Source organism: Hyposmocoma kahamanoa, unplaced genomic scaffold, assembly GCF_003589595.1.
Source record: "Hyposmocoma kahamanoa isolate Upper Pololo Valley unplaced genomic scaffold, ASM358959v1 81, whole genome shotgun sequence".
Classification (NCBI taxonomy): domain Eukaryota; kingdom Metazoa; phylum Arthropoda; class Insecta; order Lepidoptera; family Cosmopterigidae; genus Hyposmocoma; species Hyposmocoma kahamanoa.
Genome location: NW_020654080.1, coordinates 1,492,911 through 1,511,263, shown reverse-complemented (window position 1 = coordinate 1,511,263; position 18,353 = coordinate 1,492,911). Strand labels below are relative to the sequence as shown.

The 18,353-nt window shown below is 36.7% G+C and overlaps 1 protein-coding gene across 1 annotated transcript in view; it reads left to right on the top strand.

Annotated features, from left to right (window-relative positions):
• LOC113234150 (knirps-related protein-like) overlaps nucleotides 1-17,598 on the top strand; it is a 161,978-nt gene extending 144,380 nt beyond the window's left edge. Inside the window, exon 3 of the mRNA XM_026469418.1 lies at nucleotides 15,777-17,598. Coding sequence (XP_026325203.1) covers nucleotides 15,777-16,799 — 1,023 coding nt within the window. The 3' untranslated portion in view covers nucleotides 16,800-17,598. The remainder of the gene's footprint in view (nucleotides 1-15,776) is intronic.
• Nucleotides 17,599-18,353: the final 755 nt, after the last annotated feature.

The following is an 18,353-nucleotide window of genomic DNA, read 5'->3' as shown; positions in this document are numbered from 1 at the left end:
TTATTATTAGGATGGTTTGTTCAAAGCCTGTAAAGCCACATATCACTGCGACTACTACTCGGAGTGAAGTCCAACAAAATTAAAGAATTGTGGATGTTTATTAAGTCTGATTATTTTTACCTTCTTTGGCTGCATCTATCTGCCTAGGAGTTAGTTTCGTATGCACATTAGCGGACAATATTGGCTTAGCGCATATGGAGGTGTCTCTTCTGTGTCTTCGTAAATCTAGTCTTTGCTCTAAACGAGCTTGAAGTAGAATGTGTGCTTCTTGTAACCATAACATCTCAAGAAAGCCCTAGGTAGCAAGTAGAGGCTAGCACCAGAGCATCTCAACTTTGAGATCATTGATGTCCGTTGGTTGGTTCCAAGGACGAGCTTTTAGCTAGGTTGTATGGAATTTTAATGAAGAATTTGGGCAGATAAAAAACATTGCACGGTGTTTACTTCGGAATCTCATCTGCTACCCCATCGGCCTTGAAACTGTATTTTAGTTTTTATTGCCATTTACTGCAGTGCTGTAGAGGTCTGCACAAAATCAGCAAGGATTTGAGAATTATTATAAAGTTCTTTTTCCTGAATTACTTCGTATCACTAAGTTCAGGTCCCAAAACAACTATACCTCTAAAGTGTTGCATCTCAATACGTCTAGGATTTAAAACTACTAAGTCGTAAACGTACCGCACAATCAGGAATGCAACAGAAGGTATCTGTTTAAATAAAAGCTCGTAACATACAAAATCATGAATCTAGTGCCTTTCCAAAACGCCGTATTACATTAAATATGATCTTAACAGGATATGGAGAATAAAAGAGCAGGAGGATAATTTCTATTTGTACCATTGATAGACGTGACACAACTCTACATACAACTAAATAACAAGACTTAGAACAAACTTGTTGAAAAACGTGGCTGTTATACGCGCGAGGAATAATGCGATCGTGATGAAGTCAATGATATTGTAAGCGCTATAATTGGCGTTGTTAGTTTTACTTACAAAATTACGCATGCGTCATTTAATAGCATTAGAGCTCCTTGTGGATCGTCCAGAGAAGTACTGCCTTACTTATTTCTGCCACCAAAAAATAATGTGAGCATCACCTATTGCGTTCCGATTTTGAAGAGTGCTGGTGGAACTTTGACCCTTGTCAACTTATGTATCAGGATGACGTGCGTAGTACCAGTGTCCCTCAGATCTTTGCGATTTAAAGCTCTGAGTGGCACTGCAACTGTTATGGACAGACGTGTCGCTTACCACCAGGCGCACGACTTGTTCGTCCCGCCACTTGGTATCTTTAAAAAAAAGTGAAATCAGCCTGAACGCTTCTACCCCACTCTCATTGAAAAAGTAACGAAATCAAAAAAGTAATTTTTGGGAAAGTAACAAAATAGGTAAAAAATATATACATACGTGGCGTCAGCGATATATACCACATGGTTTATGTTAAATGATAAAACTACATTCCAAATATGAAAAACGACACACTAGTTTTACTTCGTATGTAAATTTTTTTTTCATTTTGACAGTTTCCCTAAAGAGTCAATATTTCCTGCCTACGACTTACCTACTATGATTTACGGTGCCACAATATGGAGGCTGTGTGGTCGATATCAAACTCGTAGACCACCTTCCTGAACTCCGAAATCCGAAGACGAACTAAAGTCCATAAATAATCGCATGATAAAGCCAAAAAAGAATTTCGCAGGGCATATTGCGTGACGATGACAGAGGAAGTAACGTAACAACAGAAGTAATTATAGAAGCGTGGGAAGTCTTATTGCGATATGGGTTGATAACAAAGTTAAAGTCACAGGCTGTATATTGGGGCGGCTAATACAAGATCGTTGATGGCACAAACTCCAGAAATTATTTCCAAAAATGTATATCGTTAGCTTACATCATCCATTACGCCAACTCTCCCGATCTTCAGGTCGTATTTGTTGTGTTGCCAAAAATATAAATGGTGTAATTATGAAGTGTGCCCAGACAACTATTTTGTAAATATAACAGATATCTAAAATCTTTTAACTCCTATCGAAAGTACGTTACCTAATGAGTAAAACAACATCAATAACTTTTTAAATAAAATTATAAATATCCACTTAACATGATATTTACAAAGACGCTTTAGTTTCGAATAATTGCTTTAAATACAAAATTTTGTATATTTACTTAAAAATAAACATCTCTTTTTATTGAAAGAAAGAAAGAAAATATATTTATTTGGTCCACATTACATTGACAATAACTACTTTACAACTACAAAAATAAGGAACCAAAAAGGTCACCACTCAGCATGTGCCAGTTTGCTCACGGAGAAACAGCCGGCGCTGATATTCTGTGGCCACCACAACAGAAAGGACACCACTACAACTCAACTCAAGTCAACTTAACATAATATAAAATATATAGGTTTTTAAACATCACAATAAACAAACAATCATTAAACAATGACAACTCTTACCACATATAAAAAATATATACACTATAAAATAATATAACGTAACATATGCTGGCCTAAATAAACTACACAAAAAACAGACAAAAATAAAAAAATGAAATAAAATGAAAATTAAAAACAATAATAAAACAAATCAAGAAAAACACTTCACTTAAAAAATATCCCATTCGTCGTACTTCTTTTGATTATCCATTAAATACAATTTAAAATTTCTCTTGAACATGGCAATCGTGGCAATATTGAATTAAAAGATAGTTTTATTACTTTATTTATATCAATTTCGTTATCTGCAAACTTATTGTTACCTCTTAAAGAGGTCAACTATAGCCTAAATTTTATTTGATGATGTTTTCTCATTAGGTAACGTACTTTTGATATCAGTTAAAAGGTTCTGATATCTCTTATATTTATGGTATAATCGTCTGGGCACACTTTACGATTACACTCTGTATACTGCTAACTTCTGAGTTGTATCTAAAACGTTGCAGCTGCGTTAATTAGTAACGTGTTATTACTCAACGTAATAATTTATTGACATTTTATGTCTCACGTTAAATCGAACATGTAGGCGCAGTAGAAAGTCGTAAACATAGAATTGCTCATCACAAAAACGGTGTCTTATTAATGTGTGAAATACTACGAAGATGTTACTTGCTTTAATAGCAATGATATCTGATGTTGGAATTAAGTTTTAGGTCCGTAACAGCAAGAACGAGACGCAACTCGCGTTAAGAACAGCAAATTCAATAATATTAGTTCGAACATGCTCGAAAATGCTTTCTTTGCTTTCAAGAATTTTAAGCAATTTAGGTCGGCACAAGTATCTCTATAGCTACTTAATCTAAATCTGTACGGTATCACGAACACTCAGATCCGAGACAATATAAGTTAGTTTTTCTTCATTGGCCCGGCCGAGGATCGAACCTCAGAGATGGCGAATGAAAACTGGTGTGCAAGCCACTCCACCACGACGAGCATCAATACTATTTAAATTGTTAAGATTTCTTAATATTCCAATGAAGAATGAGAAGAATGTTAGAAGACGTTGGTTCGAATTCAATCGGATCGAAGGGTTTTTCACAACATCGGTAACCTATCACAAACTCGATTTTTTCCGAAAGAACATTTATTCATACAAATTATAACGAAACCGTTGTTCTTTCAGGATATGTTGGACGTTTGAAAGAAAAAACATTTTCCTCTCAAAATTACTTTCGAGGTTATTTAAATTCGAGCAAACGTTGTTTCTGGTAAATGTCAAGTCGGAATACTGATAGGTAACCCACTACGTCCAATTCGTATCAGGTTCCGAAACCAAGAAGAGAGAGAAGAAATATCATTTTATCTTTAGGTGTACAAACGATATTAATATTATAACAAACAAGTACAAAAATAATATCGTGATAACATCCTGATTTATTAAGGAACAATCAGCGATCTTATAGATGAAGTGTCAATTACGTGTACAAGGTCCGCATAGAGAAAGTAAATACCATAAACAATTCCAATCAAAAGGTTAACAAAAATTTTCACCCAAGTCGAAATCACTAAGTCTATTGTTTCAATATGATGAAAGCACTGTGCGGCACCTGTGACCCGTGGATGCGCCGGCGCGGGGACGGCGATAAATTATCCGTTTCATGACGATGGATGGTAAAGGTGCGCCGGTTTGGATGTTTTTGTTTTATGTTATTCAACGCTTTATTGTTTAGGTTTTAAGAGCTGTAGTATTACATATATGGCGTATTTTAGCGGAGTTATGGCGATGTGTACAAAAGAATTATTGTAATACTAATATCAACAATAATAATAAATATAAAACTAAATGATTCTGCAAATAAGCAGTACAGTTTACTCAATATGACGATTTCAAGTGTAATTTGCATTGTATTGTATTGTATAAATATATATATGTAATCTATAAGAAATCTTAAGATAACTTCGTGAAATTACAGGCACATGGGACTTGTCAACTTGTGTCTCAGGGTGATGGCCGCAGTGGCAATGCCCTTAGGATCTTGCGATTAAAAGCTCTAAGTAACACTGCATAGATGGATAGGTCTGTCGCTTACCACCAGGCGCACGACTTGTTCGTCCCGTCTCTCGGTATCATAAAAAATATTAATTTGTTCTATTTTAAACAATTTAAATGCAGACTAAAAACAATTACCATTTTTGTCTCAGAAGATGTAAATAAAAGTTTGTTTTTTTGGGTTATTTTATAATTTGACTTATGAACGAAATGTAAAAACTTACAACTAATAATATTGTAAATTAAAAAAAAATGACAATTTTAAAGTGTTTTTCACTATTGTAATTCAATTTTATTTGTCTGCAATAGTAAGTAAAAAAATAAAAAAGAACTAATTGGAGAATTGTCATACAGAGGATAAGCATTACTCAGAATTTAAAAAACACTCGTAGAAAAGGGACAGTGACTCGTTAGTTCCTGTGTTTCCCTTTCCAAGTTCAAAATAACGTAAAAATGTTAAAAATATAGTCTGTAACACGAAATTTCTTCATTTATAAAGAGTGAGCATAAATATCGTTTGTTCTAAATATAAAAAAATGGAAGACTAATCTGCAATCATGAATAAACGTAATAACAAGATGGCGTCTAGACAAATTTCATACAATATTTACCATAAAACGACAGTAGCATGGCCTGGGTTAAAGGTGATAAAATGTTAAACTTTCAAGTTTGTCAAGTAGGCAATAGGGTACGAGCATTAATATGCAATTTTCTTATAAAATTAGTATTCATTTCAGTTAAAACACATTGTTAATAAGTACTATCTATTAATAGTTTAACCATTTGCATCTGTGTCACTATTAATTTGTTTAAATGTGGGATATATGGAGAAACAAACTTTTTAATATAAATAAATAAGACACACACACATAGCTCTGTGCTAGGAAGAGTTCGTCCAAGGAAGTACTGCCACCTTACCTATTTCTGCCATCAAGCAGTAATGTGGGCATTACTGTGTTCCGGTTTTGAAGGATAAGGGGGTTTGGTGAAATTACAGGCACATGGGACTAGTCAAGTTATGTCTCACGATGATGGGTGCAGTGGCAGTGTCCCTATGATCTTTACGTTTTAAAATGGCACTGCAACTGTTATAGACAGGAGTGTCGCTTACCACAAGCCTCGCGACATGTCCGTTCCGTAATTTGGTGTCATAAAAAAAAACCTCTGTAGCCTAATGGTTTGCCTTGTAGACACTGGGTAAAGAGGGTCCGGATTCAGTCCCCGGTAAGACCATTTTGGAGAGTGAACTTTTCTACATAGGTTTTAGTTTGAGTATTCTGTCTACCAATGACCTTGATTGATGGTTAAAAACATATATAAATCTTACTGCAAGCACGAGTATACTTCACAGATACACTAAGCAAGACAAATATATTGTGGTTAACAAACTATATTGTGGTTTGTCCAAGACATTTGCGGCGAAATCAAGTTTTAACTTCGGTAAATAACAAATAGTCCATTTTATGTTGCGCATAATTTATTTATTGCAATTTCGAGCTCGATACGAAGAACATAAAGTTCAAACTCAAAATAATCTTCATCACACTTGTACGTAATTAATATGATGGCATGCAGGCTAACTTGACTATAATGCCCCAAATAAAATCCTCGGGCCTTTTTTCTGCTTATTACCGAACATGGTAAGGTTATAATGAGAAGAAAATAGACCCGAGGGTATGTTTCACGGACGGTACGGGAATTAAGACTTAGTCTACGACTTCGGGCTTCTAATAAAGTCTCGTTCGTAATTCCTTATTTACCGCCCTTAATGCACAATCTAGTATTATTCCATAGGTAAGCAAATTACACTTGAAATTGATTAAACTTTACAGCTAATTCTTAGAAAAGAAGAATGAATCTCTAGGGGTTGCTCTTTGTAAATAAACATTTATATACATTTGTTATATGCAACGTTCGTTTCAAATATGATAGATCAAGATAACCTGCTAAGGCTGAACAGGTTACTTTACTAGATTTTTGTCATCCAAATACGTACATAACCTTTAGTGTAAACTTATTGTTTCGCTACAGGTTTGAACCTAGTAAATAGCAAATTAAGTTGAATTTTAAACATTTTTTTTTGTATTTATACGTCAGTGTGTGGCCTGCCGTATTCGAATGTCAACAGTATGTACGTAATATTTACTGTGCAAAAAGCCATTAAAACTGTAATTGCGCAAACGTGTAATGTAGAACCGGAGCTATAAAATTCATGCAAGTGCCTGCAATATACAGCATGTCCGCTAAACAGGTCATAGGTGGATATAGATGAAACTAATGAGCTTATGTAGGGTGTAACAAAATATTATATAAAATATCGGCGATGAAGAAGTCTCATTCCATCTTGAACCTCTGCGTAGAAATGTTGCATCGGTTAGCGCCTTTTTTCGAATGTACCATGGCTAGTGCTCTGAAGAAATATTCAACATTACCCCTCCCTCCCCTTTCCAGCTCCGAAACACGCGTGTTAGCCTCCGTAATCACCGTTTTGCTTGCCGTATTCCATCGTGAACTAAAAGGTTTGGTGGTACCTTTCTCTTACTAACTAACTAGGTAACTCTCTCTTCCAGCACACGTATTCCCTCCTTCTAATGATATGGGGTCCTTCAAACGGTAGCCTCTTGTAGGCATGCAGAGTACAGGTGGCTAGGACAGTGATTGTAACAACACTTCACTAGATAACTTTGTTTGGATTCCACTTTCCATTTAAAATCAGGTGGAATGGAGCCATCTGCCTGTCGCGTTTTTTTTAAAGCCTATACTGTCCCACTGCTGAGCAAAGGCTTCTCTCCCCTCTTCCCACACCTATCTGTTTTGCGCCACTGAGGTCTGCCGGAATGTCGTTTTCTACCTTTGGGGATCCATTCTGTGGTGGCCCTCGCTCACGACTCGTCGGACATGCGGCAGACGTGACCCACCCAGTCCCATTTTAGTTTACTCGCTTGTTGGTCCATATCTACGATTCGTGTTTTGGAACGCAGATCATTGTTCCTAATTCGGTCTGACAATTTGACTGCCAGGATGCTGCGCTCCATAGCTCATTGGCAGACCCCAAGTTTGAACTATTGCCGTGCTGTCAGTGACCAGGCTTGTTGGTTTGTGCGCCGTAGATGAGGATGGGTAGAATACACACGTCCATAAGTTTTCTTTTGAGCATGAGTGGAAAGTCGAATTTCATCACATGTTTCATAGACCAATAGCCCTATCTTGTACAAAAAAAAAGAAATAGTTCAGGATCCTCATCTGCAGTCCGACTTCACCCACTGCTGGGTATAGGCCTTCCGTAGTTCTTGCCATTCACCACGATCCTGTGCTAGTCTCGTCGTCGTCCACCCATCTCGCTACCGGAAGTTCCACGTTTCTATATCCATTTCTTGGCCACCATTCGGTTATCGCCTTACTCCAGCTGTGTTCACCAAGTCTCGCAACATGTTCTGCCCAGCTTCATTTTAAATTATCCGATCTCCTAAGTCCTAGACCTTAATTTCAGGATCCTCGTGAAATATCTAATGATAAGAATAACTGTACTATGAGTATCAGAGCACTCTCGGGCACTTCCAAGAACACCAGAACCAATTTATAAAAGTTCATTTCCTAATTTAGTCCTACCGGGAATTGTACCCAGAACCTCCTCAACTAGCGACCACAGTATAAACCTTTCGGCCGACGATGTCGTTTCTAAATAAATCTTATGTGGAAGAACAATTACTTCTCAATTGAGAACTCAATAGTTCGAATCCCTGTAGAGGCATGTACCTATGACTTTTATTTCTAAGTTACATGTGAATCTTTAGTAGCAATATACGTCGTTAACGCCGAAGGAAAACACCGTGTTGAAACCTACATGTAGAAGACGGTACAAAACCTTGCTTTTCCTCTGAGGAGACCTGTGCCCTGCCACTGCTGGACTTTTAATAGATTACTTTTGATTTAAATTTTCACGATTTTCACACATTTGATTTTTAGTTTTGGACTTAATCATGTATAAAACATATTATTATTGTATTTTTTTTTATATATTGCAACGTCCATGGTCTCGAAGGGACTAAGGAGGCGAATTTCTCTAACTACCCGCACTTGGTCTTCATTATTTATTTGTGCACTAGGGTTATCACTAGACGGACACACAACACACACGACATCCAGCGACTTGACTAGCGATACTTGATGTCGTTTACATTTGCTGATAACAGGATCCCATGACCATGAAAGCTTAAAACCGTCTTCTTGGTTGAAATTACATTGTTTTTTTATTTCAATAGCTTCACATACATTCTACTATAGTGATGACGTTTTTGAAGAAGGATCTTGGGATTAGGAAGCTCGAATCCAGTGGTTTGGTCCTGATTCCAGCAGTTGCTCGGCTATTTCAGATTTATTGAACTGACGGATAATAGATTGATGATGATCTGGTCTCCATTTAAAAGTATTTTTTTTCTTCCCTGCTGCCCAAAGAGTAGCTTGAGTTTGTAAACAAAAAACAACGCTTGTGTTCTCTTCTGAAGGAACTTTAACCGAATTATCGTTTCTGTATTCAGCTATTAAAACCAGTACGTGTCAATTCAAATACCGATACCTCCAATGAAGGCTACGCCAAGTTTACTTTTTGGTCATTTTCTATTACTTTTGTAAACAAATATTTACTAATATTGTGCTCCCCGAATTTTATGAAAAAAAATAAAGAAACAAAAAAAGTAGAAAGGTCCAAAAATTAATATATAGGATTTAGGATTTATATAAAAATAGGATTCTAGGATTTATATAAAAATATAAATCCTAGAAGAAATTATAAAAAAAAATAAACTCCATCCAACAGTTCTCATCATGAAGCTTTCCTTTAGTCGTCTAAATTGTATATAATACGAGACTCTTACAGAACGTGTTCAAAATTAAACTCGAACCTTCTGCTCGGCAGGCAAGCTCTCAACTCGACAATGACTACTTTTATGGACTTAATCCAGTCGATTTCGACGACCTCAGCTAATCCAACAGTTAGCACTATAAGCGTAAATGAAGTACCGGATTTAATTCTCCAGAGGACCAATTTAGAAATCGGAATTGTGGGAACTGGTTCTGGTTTAACCCATAGCAAGTATAGAGAATTTCCTAATTTGAGATCAGTTGTTATTGGATTTATTATCATCGTCATCATCAATCGACTTGCTGATCCAATGTGGGTTGGAGATACCACAGCTTTTCCGAAGGGTATCGACATTATTCTACACGATTTAATTCCTTTCTAGGGGACTAGATATAGGCTTGGGTTCCACCCCTATATTGTGGATATTCCAAAATTTCACACGAAGCTTTACGCTTCCACATTTATATTTAATGCCTGTAGATTTGTTCCTTGATCTTATAACTTGGACCTTCTCAAGGCGACAGTGAATATGCATTATTTAGGGGTGCATGCTCCACCATCGATCTCATCGTCTCTTTCCATCAGGTGTGATGGAGGTCAAACGCGCACTTACATATTCATTAAAAAAAAACAGCGTAAGTTCTCAAACTTCACCACCCACTTGAGCAAGATAAAAAAATTTATACGCCCACCACTACAAAAAATAATTGAAGACACGTATTTTTTGTATTAACTTAACACAAAAAATCACAAGGGAAAAAAATATATGTAGTGTGTTTATATTAGATAATTCAGGTTTATTTCGAATGCGGTAGCACGCCCCCAATTGCTTCCGAGGCCCCTATTTCGCCCCTTCGGCTCTTCAGCGGTCCTCAGGGGGCGATAGGGAGCAATGTTCTACACGCAGGTTTTATCATGATGTTTCAGTACACCGTTAGCGGGAGTAATAGCTACTAAACATTCAGAAATATACGTAAATTAGAAATTGAAGTCATTAGTATCCCGCGTAAAATTCCAAAGCACAATATTCTCACCCTACCTTCAATATACATCTTTGAGATTTGTAAATTTGTTCATAAAAATCAAGATTTCTTTAAACGCTGTCAGGATACTTACCCCGAGTTGGCGCCAGCGCGCCTTATCTTGTCCTATCTCCTCCCAGTTCTACATCGTCGGATATACCATTAAAATATATCTTACGACATAAAAATCTGATCTATTAAAAAATAAAACAAATTATAAAACATTTAAGCAAAAGAACTTAAATACATTTATTATTTAAAAAATCATCATCTTTATCATCATCAACCCACTGTTGGGCACGGGTCTTCTCTCACGCTAGGGTTTAGGCCATAGGGGACATACGATATACGATTTTTGAAATGGCTTTAATGTCGTTTGTAAAAAAAATCATTCCGAAATGAAGCCAGTGACCCTGCCGCTTGACCCAAACGAAATGAACTGTATTTGTATGGGAAAAAATTAAATTCGAGCTGACATAGTATTATCGCCTCTTAAACGTTTTTTTACTAAACTGAGTTTAGTTATTACTTATCTATGTCTTCTAGTATTATATGCATGTATGTCTGATAACTTCGATATATTATTCTTTGTTCGTGTCTAATAATGATCTATTGAATATATATGTAAGATTCGAACCCTTGAGATGCAAATGTTCTTTCGCTGAACCACCAATGTTTATTATTCTATTCACTGCAGCAGAATCGCCTACCGATACATTATTATAGTAAATAGTGACAGAAAGTATGGTTATTAAAAATATACGCCGTGATGGCGTCAGAGTTGTAAAACTTTGCTTAGACTCCGCCACATATCGAACGGTTGGAAGAGGTCACAGGTGAACAACGCGCGCTGCTTTGAACATACTTTACATCTAGGAGTTTGTATAAACCGTATTTATACAAAATAGACAGCACAAATGATTCTGCTTGGACTATAACATACAATGTATAGGACCCATGCTAAAGTAAAGAATCGTAAGCCCATATTTACAACTTTACTGGGGAACGTTTTAATGGTGATGACGATTCATTAACAAATTTATACGTCCAAATTCTTAGTCCGCCCCGCTGTCCCTCCCAATGAGTCTCGATCTGATGAGTGAGATCACCGACATATGGATTGTGGTTGAAATAGTCGCAATCGTTTTGTCCGTAAACGGGTTAATTCTACTAAGACTCCTCAGAAAGCGCTACTGCTCGATACGACACGTATCATTCGCCTGGTTCTTGAAACTGAACACCTCTAAACCCGGCCAACAGTGTCGTTGCCGAGGAATACTGCCTTTGACAATCATAAATCCAAAATATATCTTTAAGGTCACGGGAAAGGCGAAAATAATCAGAATGAAATAGATAAACAAAATAATAATTCGTTTATTAACCTGAAATATGGTATAACAGAAGATAATAACAAAACCAGTGCCAGTACAAACATGATTAGGAAACCATTGCCTCTGTAAGTTGCAATAGGGTAAAGAATAGACTACGTTATAACGTGAGTTACTATTTATAGGACAACAAAAACATGAATTTGGAGACTCCTAAGTTTATGTCAGATATAGTTAGATACTTACTCCGCTGGCTCAGCTACCCGAAGTGTGCATTGGCCTCCGATACAAGTTGGCGCCAGTGCAGGGTGCATTCGTCTTATGTGGTCTCCCAGGTCTCTGCGTGCAGTGCGCGGAGGTCTTCCTCCACTTCATCTGTCCATCTCGTATAGATTATTTAAAATATATTAATAGCTACATTGACTTCAATAAAGGCTGCCACAACCAGAAAAATAGTGTTCCACGCCGCGCGCCGGTACGTTAGGTATCCTGTTCATCTAATTAAACCAAAGTTTTGTGGTTAAAGCTTCTTTATATAAATAAATCATTATTTTTCCTATAATTATATTTTAACTACTAAAATTATAATAGTAAACTGTATTAATAAGTAATACAAATGGAAGTAAATTGCTACGGGAATGTTAAATTATTGAAAATAGATGCTACCTTTTCTTCAGTACAGCCATTTATTTTAAGCTATTTTAAGTTTTTTATGTATCGTTGTAGTGTTAGAAAATAGTAAAGAATAAAGTCTTTATATTTTTGTTTTTTAATTGTGTGAATTTTAATTAAAAGGGGTAAAACTTTATTTATTTATTAAATTAAATTAAGTTTTCAGTATTCGAACCTTACGATCGATGCTTTACTTTCTCAAGCTCGGATCTTATAAAGAGTGATTGTTCAGGAGACGGCAAAACTTTTTATTTATTTTAAATTTCTTATCAAGGGTTTTAATTTGGATGCATTACTTTAAGAATAAATAGAAGCCAGTTTTATTAAAATTTGTATATAATATTCATTTTTTGCATTTGAGTAACTTTGTGATTTAAGATACGAGTTCGAGAAAGGAAGGCGACGATATTGGTTATTAGACAGCGTTCACTGAACGACATTGACTTTTATTACTTAGTCTCTGTTGTGTATAGAGAATAAAAGAGCGTTATTATGTCGGAAGCGGGCAGGCTGCAGCTAGATATAGGGTTGAATGGAAGTGTCACATGCGCACGTTAACACCAGACTTACCTTATGTTGTTTAGCCATCCCTGTACACCACACCACATTCTCCAAAATGGTGTAGACACTACATTCTCCAAAATGGGATCACATTTCGATTGTCTGGAATACGCTTGTATAAATTGAGCGCAAGTTTCTCACTCCTATTCCTAATTGTCGCTAGCTCCATCAGAACGGTGAGGGAGGTCAGGTTAAAGGTGAGAACATCACCTGCGTTGCCTAACGATTTATGGACAAACACACGTTTGTTAGTATACCTTACGGTTTGAGCTCAATATGGAATAAACCATACGTACGCCGTCTGTTATTTAATAGGCAATAGGGAATCGGAAAACTTTTTAGAAAGTATTTAAGATTTACTACAATGAACATTATAGCCGAGAAAAATACTATTTTATTTAAACAAAGCATTGGAAACTCTAAATCTACGTTTAAATGTAATTTAAGAATACCACACAACTTTACATTGTCGAATTAATATTCTGTTGCAAAAATATATAGTCTATCTGTTCCAATGTTTGATAATTACAATATTGACATACCCCTGTTATAAATCTACCCCTGTCAGAAATGATAGGGTGGATACCACGGATGATCTGTGGTGGAGACTTTCGACTGACGAACGCGTCGGGCTTATTTTACCCATAACAGTTATACACATTATTATCTTGCGTCGGACAAAGGTTGCACAGTACAATTGTGCAATGCCTTATCACTCTCACCTTGAAAAGGTCCAAGTTATAACGTTCAGGGTATAAGTCTGCAGGCAAGGAATTCCACTCCATAGCCATTTGCCATATGAATGTGGAAGCGTAACGCTTCGTGCGAATCTTTTGGATATCCACAACATAGGGGTGGAACCCAAGCCTATGTCTAGTGATAGAATGGAAAAGGCGGAATTAAATCATCTCCGCGATATTTCCTGTAAAATACCGATACTACTAATTCCGAGTCACCTATAAGCCCCTTGGCATGCTTGTCAATTGAATTCAAGGTGGCCAGTTGGCATGTAGCAGTGCCATCCCAAAGATGGCAGCAGTTCTCCATGCACGACCGGATTGGTACTTGGTACAGTTGAAGCAACAAACATACCTCTCTGCTCTCTTTCTAGATTTATCGGGGTGGTTTTATATGCACCGCTCCAATATGTAATATGGTCGATCGTTCTCTCGAAGCAGCACGATCCTCTCCCATTCTTTCCACGTGTCAAAGGCAGCGTAGCCTCGCTATTTCTTACATCATACATTGTGCTCGAACACGTCCCAATACAATCCTATATTTGTAATTGCTTCTTTCTGCAGCAAAATTAAGCAACTGATTTAGTTCTCCACTAATCATCACACTTTAATTCATGTCACGTAAGCATTGTATCCAAATTCTGTATGACGCGATGGGTCGCTACTATTACTACCAATTTATATTTACAGTCAATAGACTTTATTATGGAGCGTTACAAATCGTCGTTTGTTTACGAGATGTTAATTTCAAATCTTAGTTCAACTGCGAAGATAACTTTGTAAGCGTGTAAATCATTGCCATTCGCGCCATGCCCCGTTTTGCAAGTATTTTGGCAACTTATTCGTGTCGAGAAGTTTAGTTTTTGCATTAGCAGGTTACGTAATATATATACATAAACATATATATTTGATAATATTGTACTTTATATAGTTACACATAAACATAGAGTGGGCAATACCTCCCTTTCAAATCACGAAATGATTAAAAAGAAAATGCAAAAACAATTCTTCCAGATATACCTACTCATTTTGTAAGGCAGTTTATAGTTACAACACATAATAAATATAGAACAAAATTTAATACAATAATTCTATGATTTCAAAGAAAAGTGTATATTTAGTGGATGCAAGTAACTAAACTGTAATATTTGTGCAAACACTTCCAGTGAATATATATTTCATATTATTATGTAGCATATGTCATTGATTTATAGCACTAAACTCGGCGCAGAACCATAAAGTATTCTCTACGAAACGTTTTCTCATCCTTCATCTTAACGTAAACCTCAAACCATTGGCATCTAGAAGAGTACGACACCAAAGCCGTCTAATTTATAACCAACCACACAAGCCGCAGGCGCATGGCGACCACAAATCAATGGATCATTTCTCACTTACCCGATTTAACCAATAACTTACAAAACACGATAATTTCCTAACAAATTGCAAATAGAAAAAGCGAACTTTAAAGACAATGCTCGTATTACATAAATTTCAAGGCCGATGAACAAAACCGTACTCAAACGGGCACCAGACCGGAACAAAACCTGCGACCTATTTCCACCGGAAGTGACGACTTAAGACTGGTAACCGTGAACGTAAGTGTTTCACTATCGGGGCTACTCGCTCGGTTGGCGGCCAGTAGCCCGTGTAAACGAGCTTTTAGGTCTGTTGTGTAGAGAGTGATAGATGGGGTTACGTCAAAGCGTGGGATGTTTAGACTTGGATTAACTGTTTGCTCTTCATGGTCAATGCTCAGTACAACATTTTACGTAGGCAGGTTATTGTACCAATTAAACAACATTTCAAATGGAATCGAAGACGTCTTTTACATTACTTCATTCGCAATGTACGTAGGTAACTCTTATTTTACAACTCATCTATTTTCTTGTACTCGGCAAATTGCACGTAATCAATTTGGTGAACGTGATGACGCAACAAGCGCAAAAACCTTGCATTGTCAATTATATGAATGTCATCAATGTTATTGTAGGTTACATTGACTCTTTAAAGTGACACTTTTGACACATTTTGAATAGATTTGTATGTCCTATATCATGCTTACATATTTATAATAACGTTAAATTTTCTTTTCCTTTCCAGTCGTTCTTCGGGCGATCCTACAACAACCTGAATTCCATCACGGAATGCAAAAACAACGGGGAGTGCGTCATCAATAAAAAGAACCGCACAGCCTGCAAGGCATGTCGCCTTCGCAAGTGCCTCATGGTGGGCATGTCCAAGTCTGGTTCCCGATACGGCCGTCGCTCTAACTGGTTTAAGATCCACTGTCTTCTCCAAGAGCAACAACAAGCTGCCCAGTCACATTCGCCCCCTAGGGGCCCTCCGTCTTCGCATCCGTTAGCGCCTCCTTTTCCACCTCACCTATTCCCTGGTCTAACTAGACCGAGAACAAAAGAAGAATTAGCGCTTCTAGGTCTCGATGAGTACAAACCGTCAGGTAGTCCAGACTCTCATCGGAGTGGATCTTCTCCTAAATTAGATGATAAGCGAATTCAGTCTAGACCTCCAGACAAGCCTCTAACACCACCAAGAGACGCCTTTGTTCCTCTTCCTCTAGCCAACATCTCCTTGCCCCATTTCCCGCATTCGCCGTTTTTACCGCCTCCGCCATTTAGCCCGTTTGCTCCCAATCATCCGCTGCTGTTCCCTCCTGGGTTTCACCCGATTTACTCACGGCATCTCCTCGACCACGCTGCATTGAGGCAAGCAGCCGAAAACAATAATGATGTAAGAATTGATGACCATAACGCGGACTCATCGAAGCGATTCTTCTTGGACGAAATTCTGAAGCAACAACGGTCTTTGCAACCAACGCCTCAAGAAGATATAGTATCTGAGGCGGAATTTGTGCCTACGCCTCCAGCTGAAAGGAGGACTTCTGAATCTCCATTGCAGGAAAACCCGATGGACTTGTCCGTTAAGTCAGATGGCAGATCCAGCTCTGCAAGACGAAGGTCGGATGACAGTGAAATTATAGTACCGGATAACGATGAAGCGGAGTCTAATAGCGGTGCAGGATCGGCCAGTGAAGATGAGGACTTATCATATTCACAAATAAAGAGGATCAAGCTCCATCCTCTCGACCTCACGACCAAAGTGTGACGTCACTACAGACGTTGCTAAATCTTAGTGCCGTTTAAAAACTCTATCAAATGATCAGTGAACCTGTCAAGGCCAGTAAATCGGATTGTGATTTTAAATTAAGTAGGACAATGATACATTCCGGAATAGTTTGTGAATTTGTTTTTGAATTTATAGAGTCTATCCAAATACGTAAATTAAGTAGCATACTAGTTAATGTGTTATTGGTAAACCCGGTTGATGGTTGTACAAATTGTATTGTAAATAAATAAATTATTTTGTAATGATAAGTATTCTATATAAATGTAGTTAGTGGATTTTGAGTGGAACCAGCCCGGTGTTGCAACATTCCATTTTTATGAAACATTGTATATTTTTTTTGTATATTCTGATTATAATTTATTTTGAGTTTAGTAGAATTCTTTGATCAGCGTGTTGTTTGCGAGTTAAAGCATTAGTTTCGGGTGCATTGTGAGCGAATTTTTGTAATAATTTGTATTTTTAAATAATGTTTCTATTTAACCTTTTGATCTTGAAGTCAAAGATTGCATAATCACTATTATAATGGGTATTTATTAGCTTAAGTTATGTATTAAATACATCGAATTTATGTTCAATATCTAGGGACCAAAATACAAATACAGTCGGTAAAAACGACATAAAATGTTCATGCATTTCCATACAAACTTGTAATAGACATTTTAGTTAACATATTTTTATTAGAAAAAATATACTCTATAATGAACAGCATTCCTATGTATTTGCTCAATATATAAACTGATGTTTATGTATATCCTTATATACTCATGGTAGTAAAATTAGTCACAGCACATACTCAGTGGAGCTTTTTGTATATAACCTAATTAAGTTAGCCAGTTACGAAAGAACGTTTGTGACTTTCGGGGACGTACAAATTAAACATTCATGCACTCGATCTGTTTTGTTTTATTTATAACAATTCTTCTGTCCATTTTATAAAACGGTAAACTGTTAAAAGGAGACAAAATCGCTTAAGTTAAATTACTTTTTCTACTCGTGTACTTTAATCTGTTCAATATAATTTCATAAACCATATTCACAAAGGCGCTCTTTTTAGTTCTGAACCAAAATTCTATTATGTATAGTATTCGCTACTGAACTAAAAACATCTGTGTACAGAACTACAATTAAGTATAATAAAATTAGGTCTTAAAATCTCGTACCTATTACTTAGACTTTATGAAACCTCATTATGCTATGATTGGCATAAATAATATACTATTATTTATAATAAAATATTATTTCACTATAGACTAAATAGGCAAAGGCAGAATACGTCTTCTACAGACAACCGAAACAACCCTTCTTTTTTTTTTAATTTATTAAGGCTTTGGCAAAGCCATCAGCCTAAACATGAAGTTTAATTGTTTCTGTAAATATGGCCGCCACAAAGAGGATAGGCAATTTGAGACGGCGTGTTTGGATTGACTCGGGATTCCTTAGAACGGGCCGATTGGGTATTTTAGTTCGAGATTCGTATAATTTCGCGTTTTAATCTTCGATTAAGGTACAATAGCACTATCCTATTCCACTTTA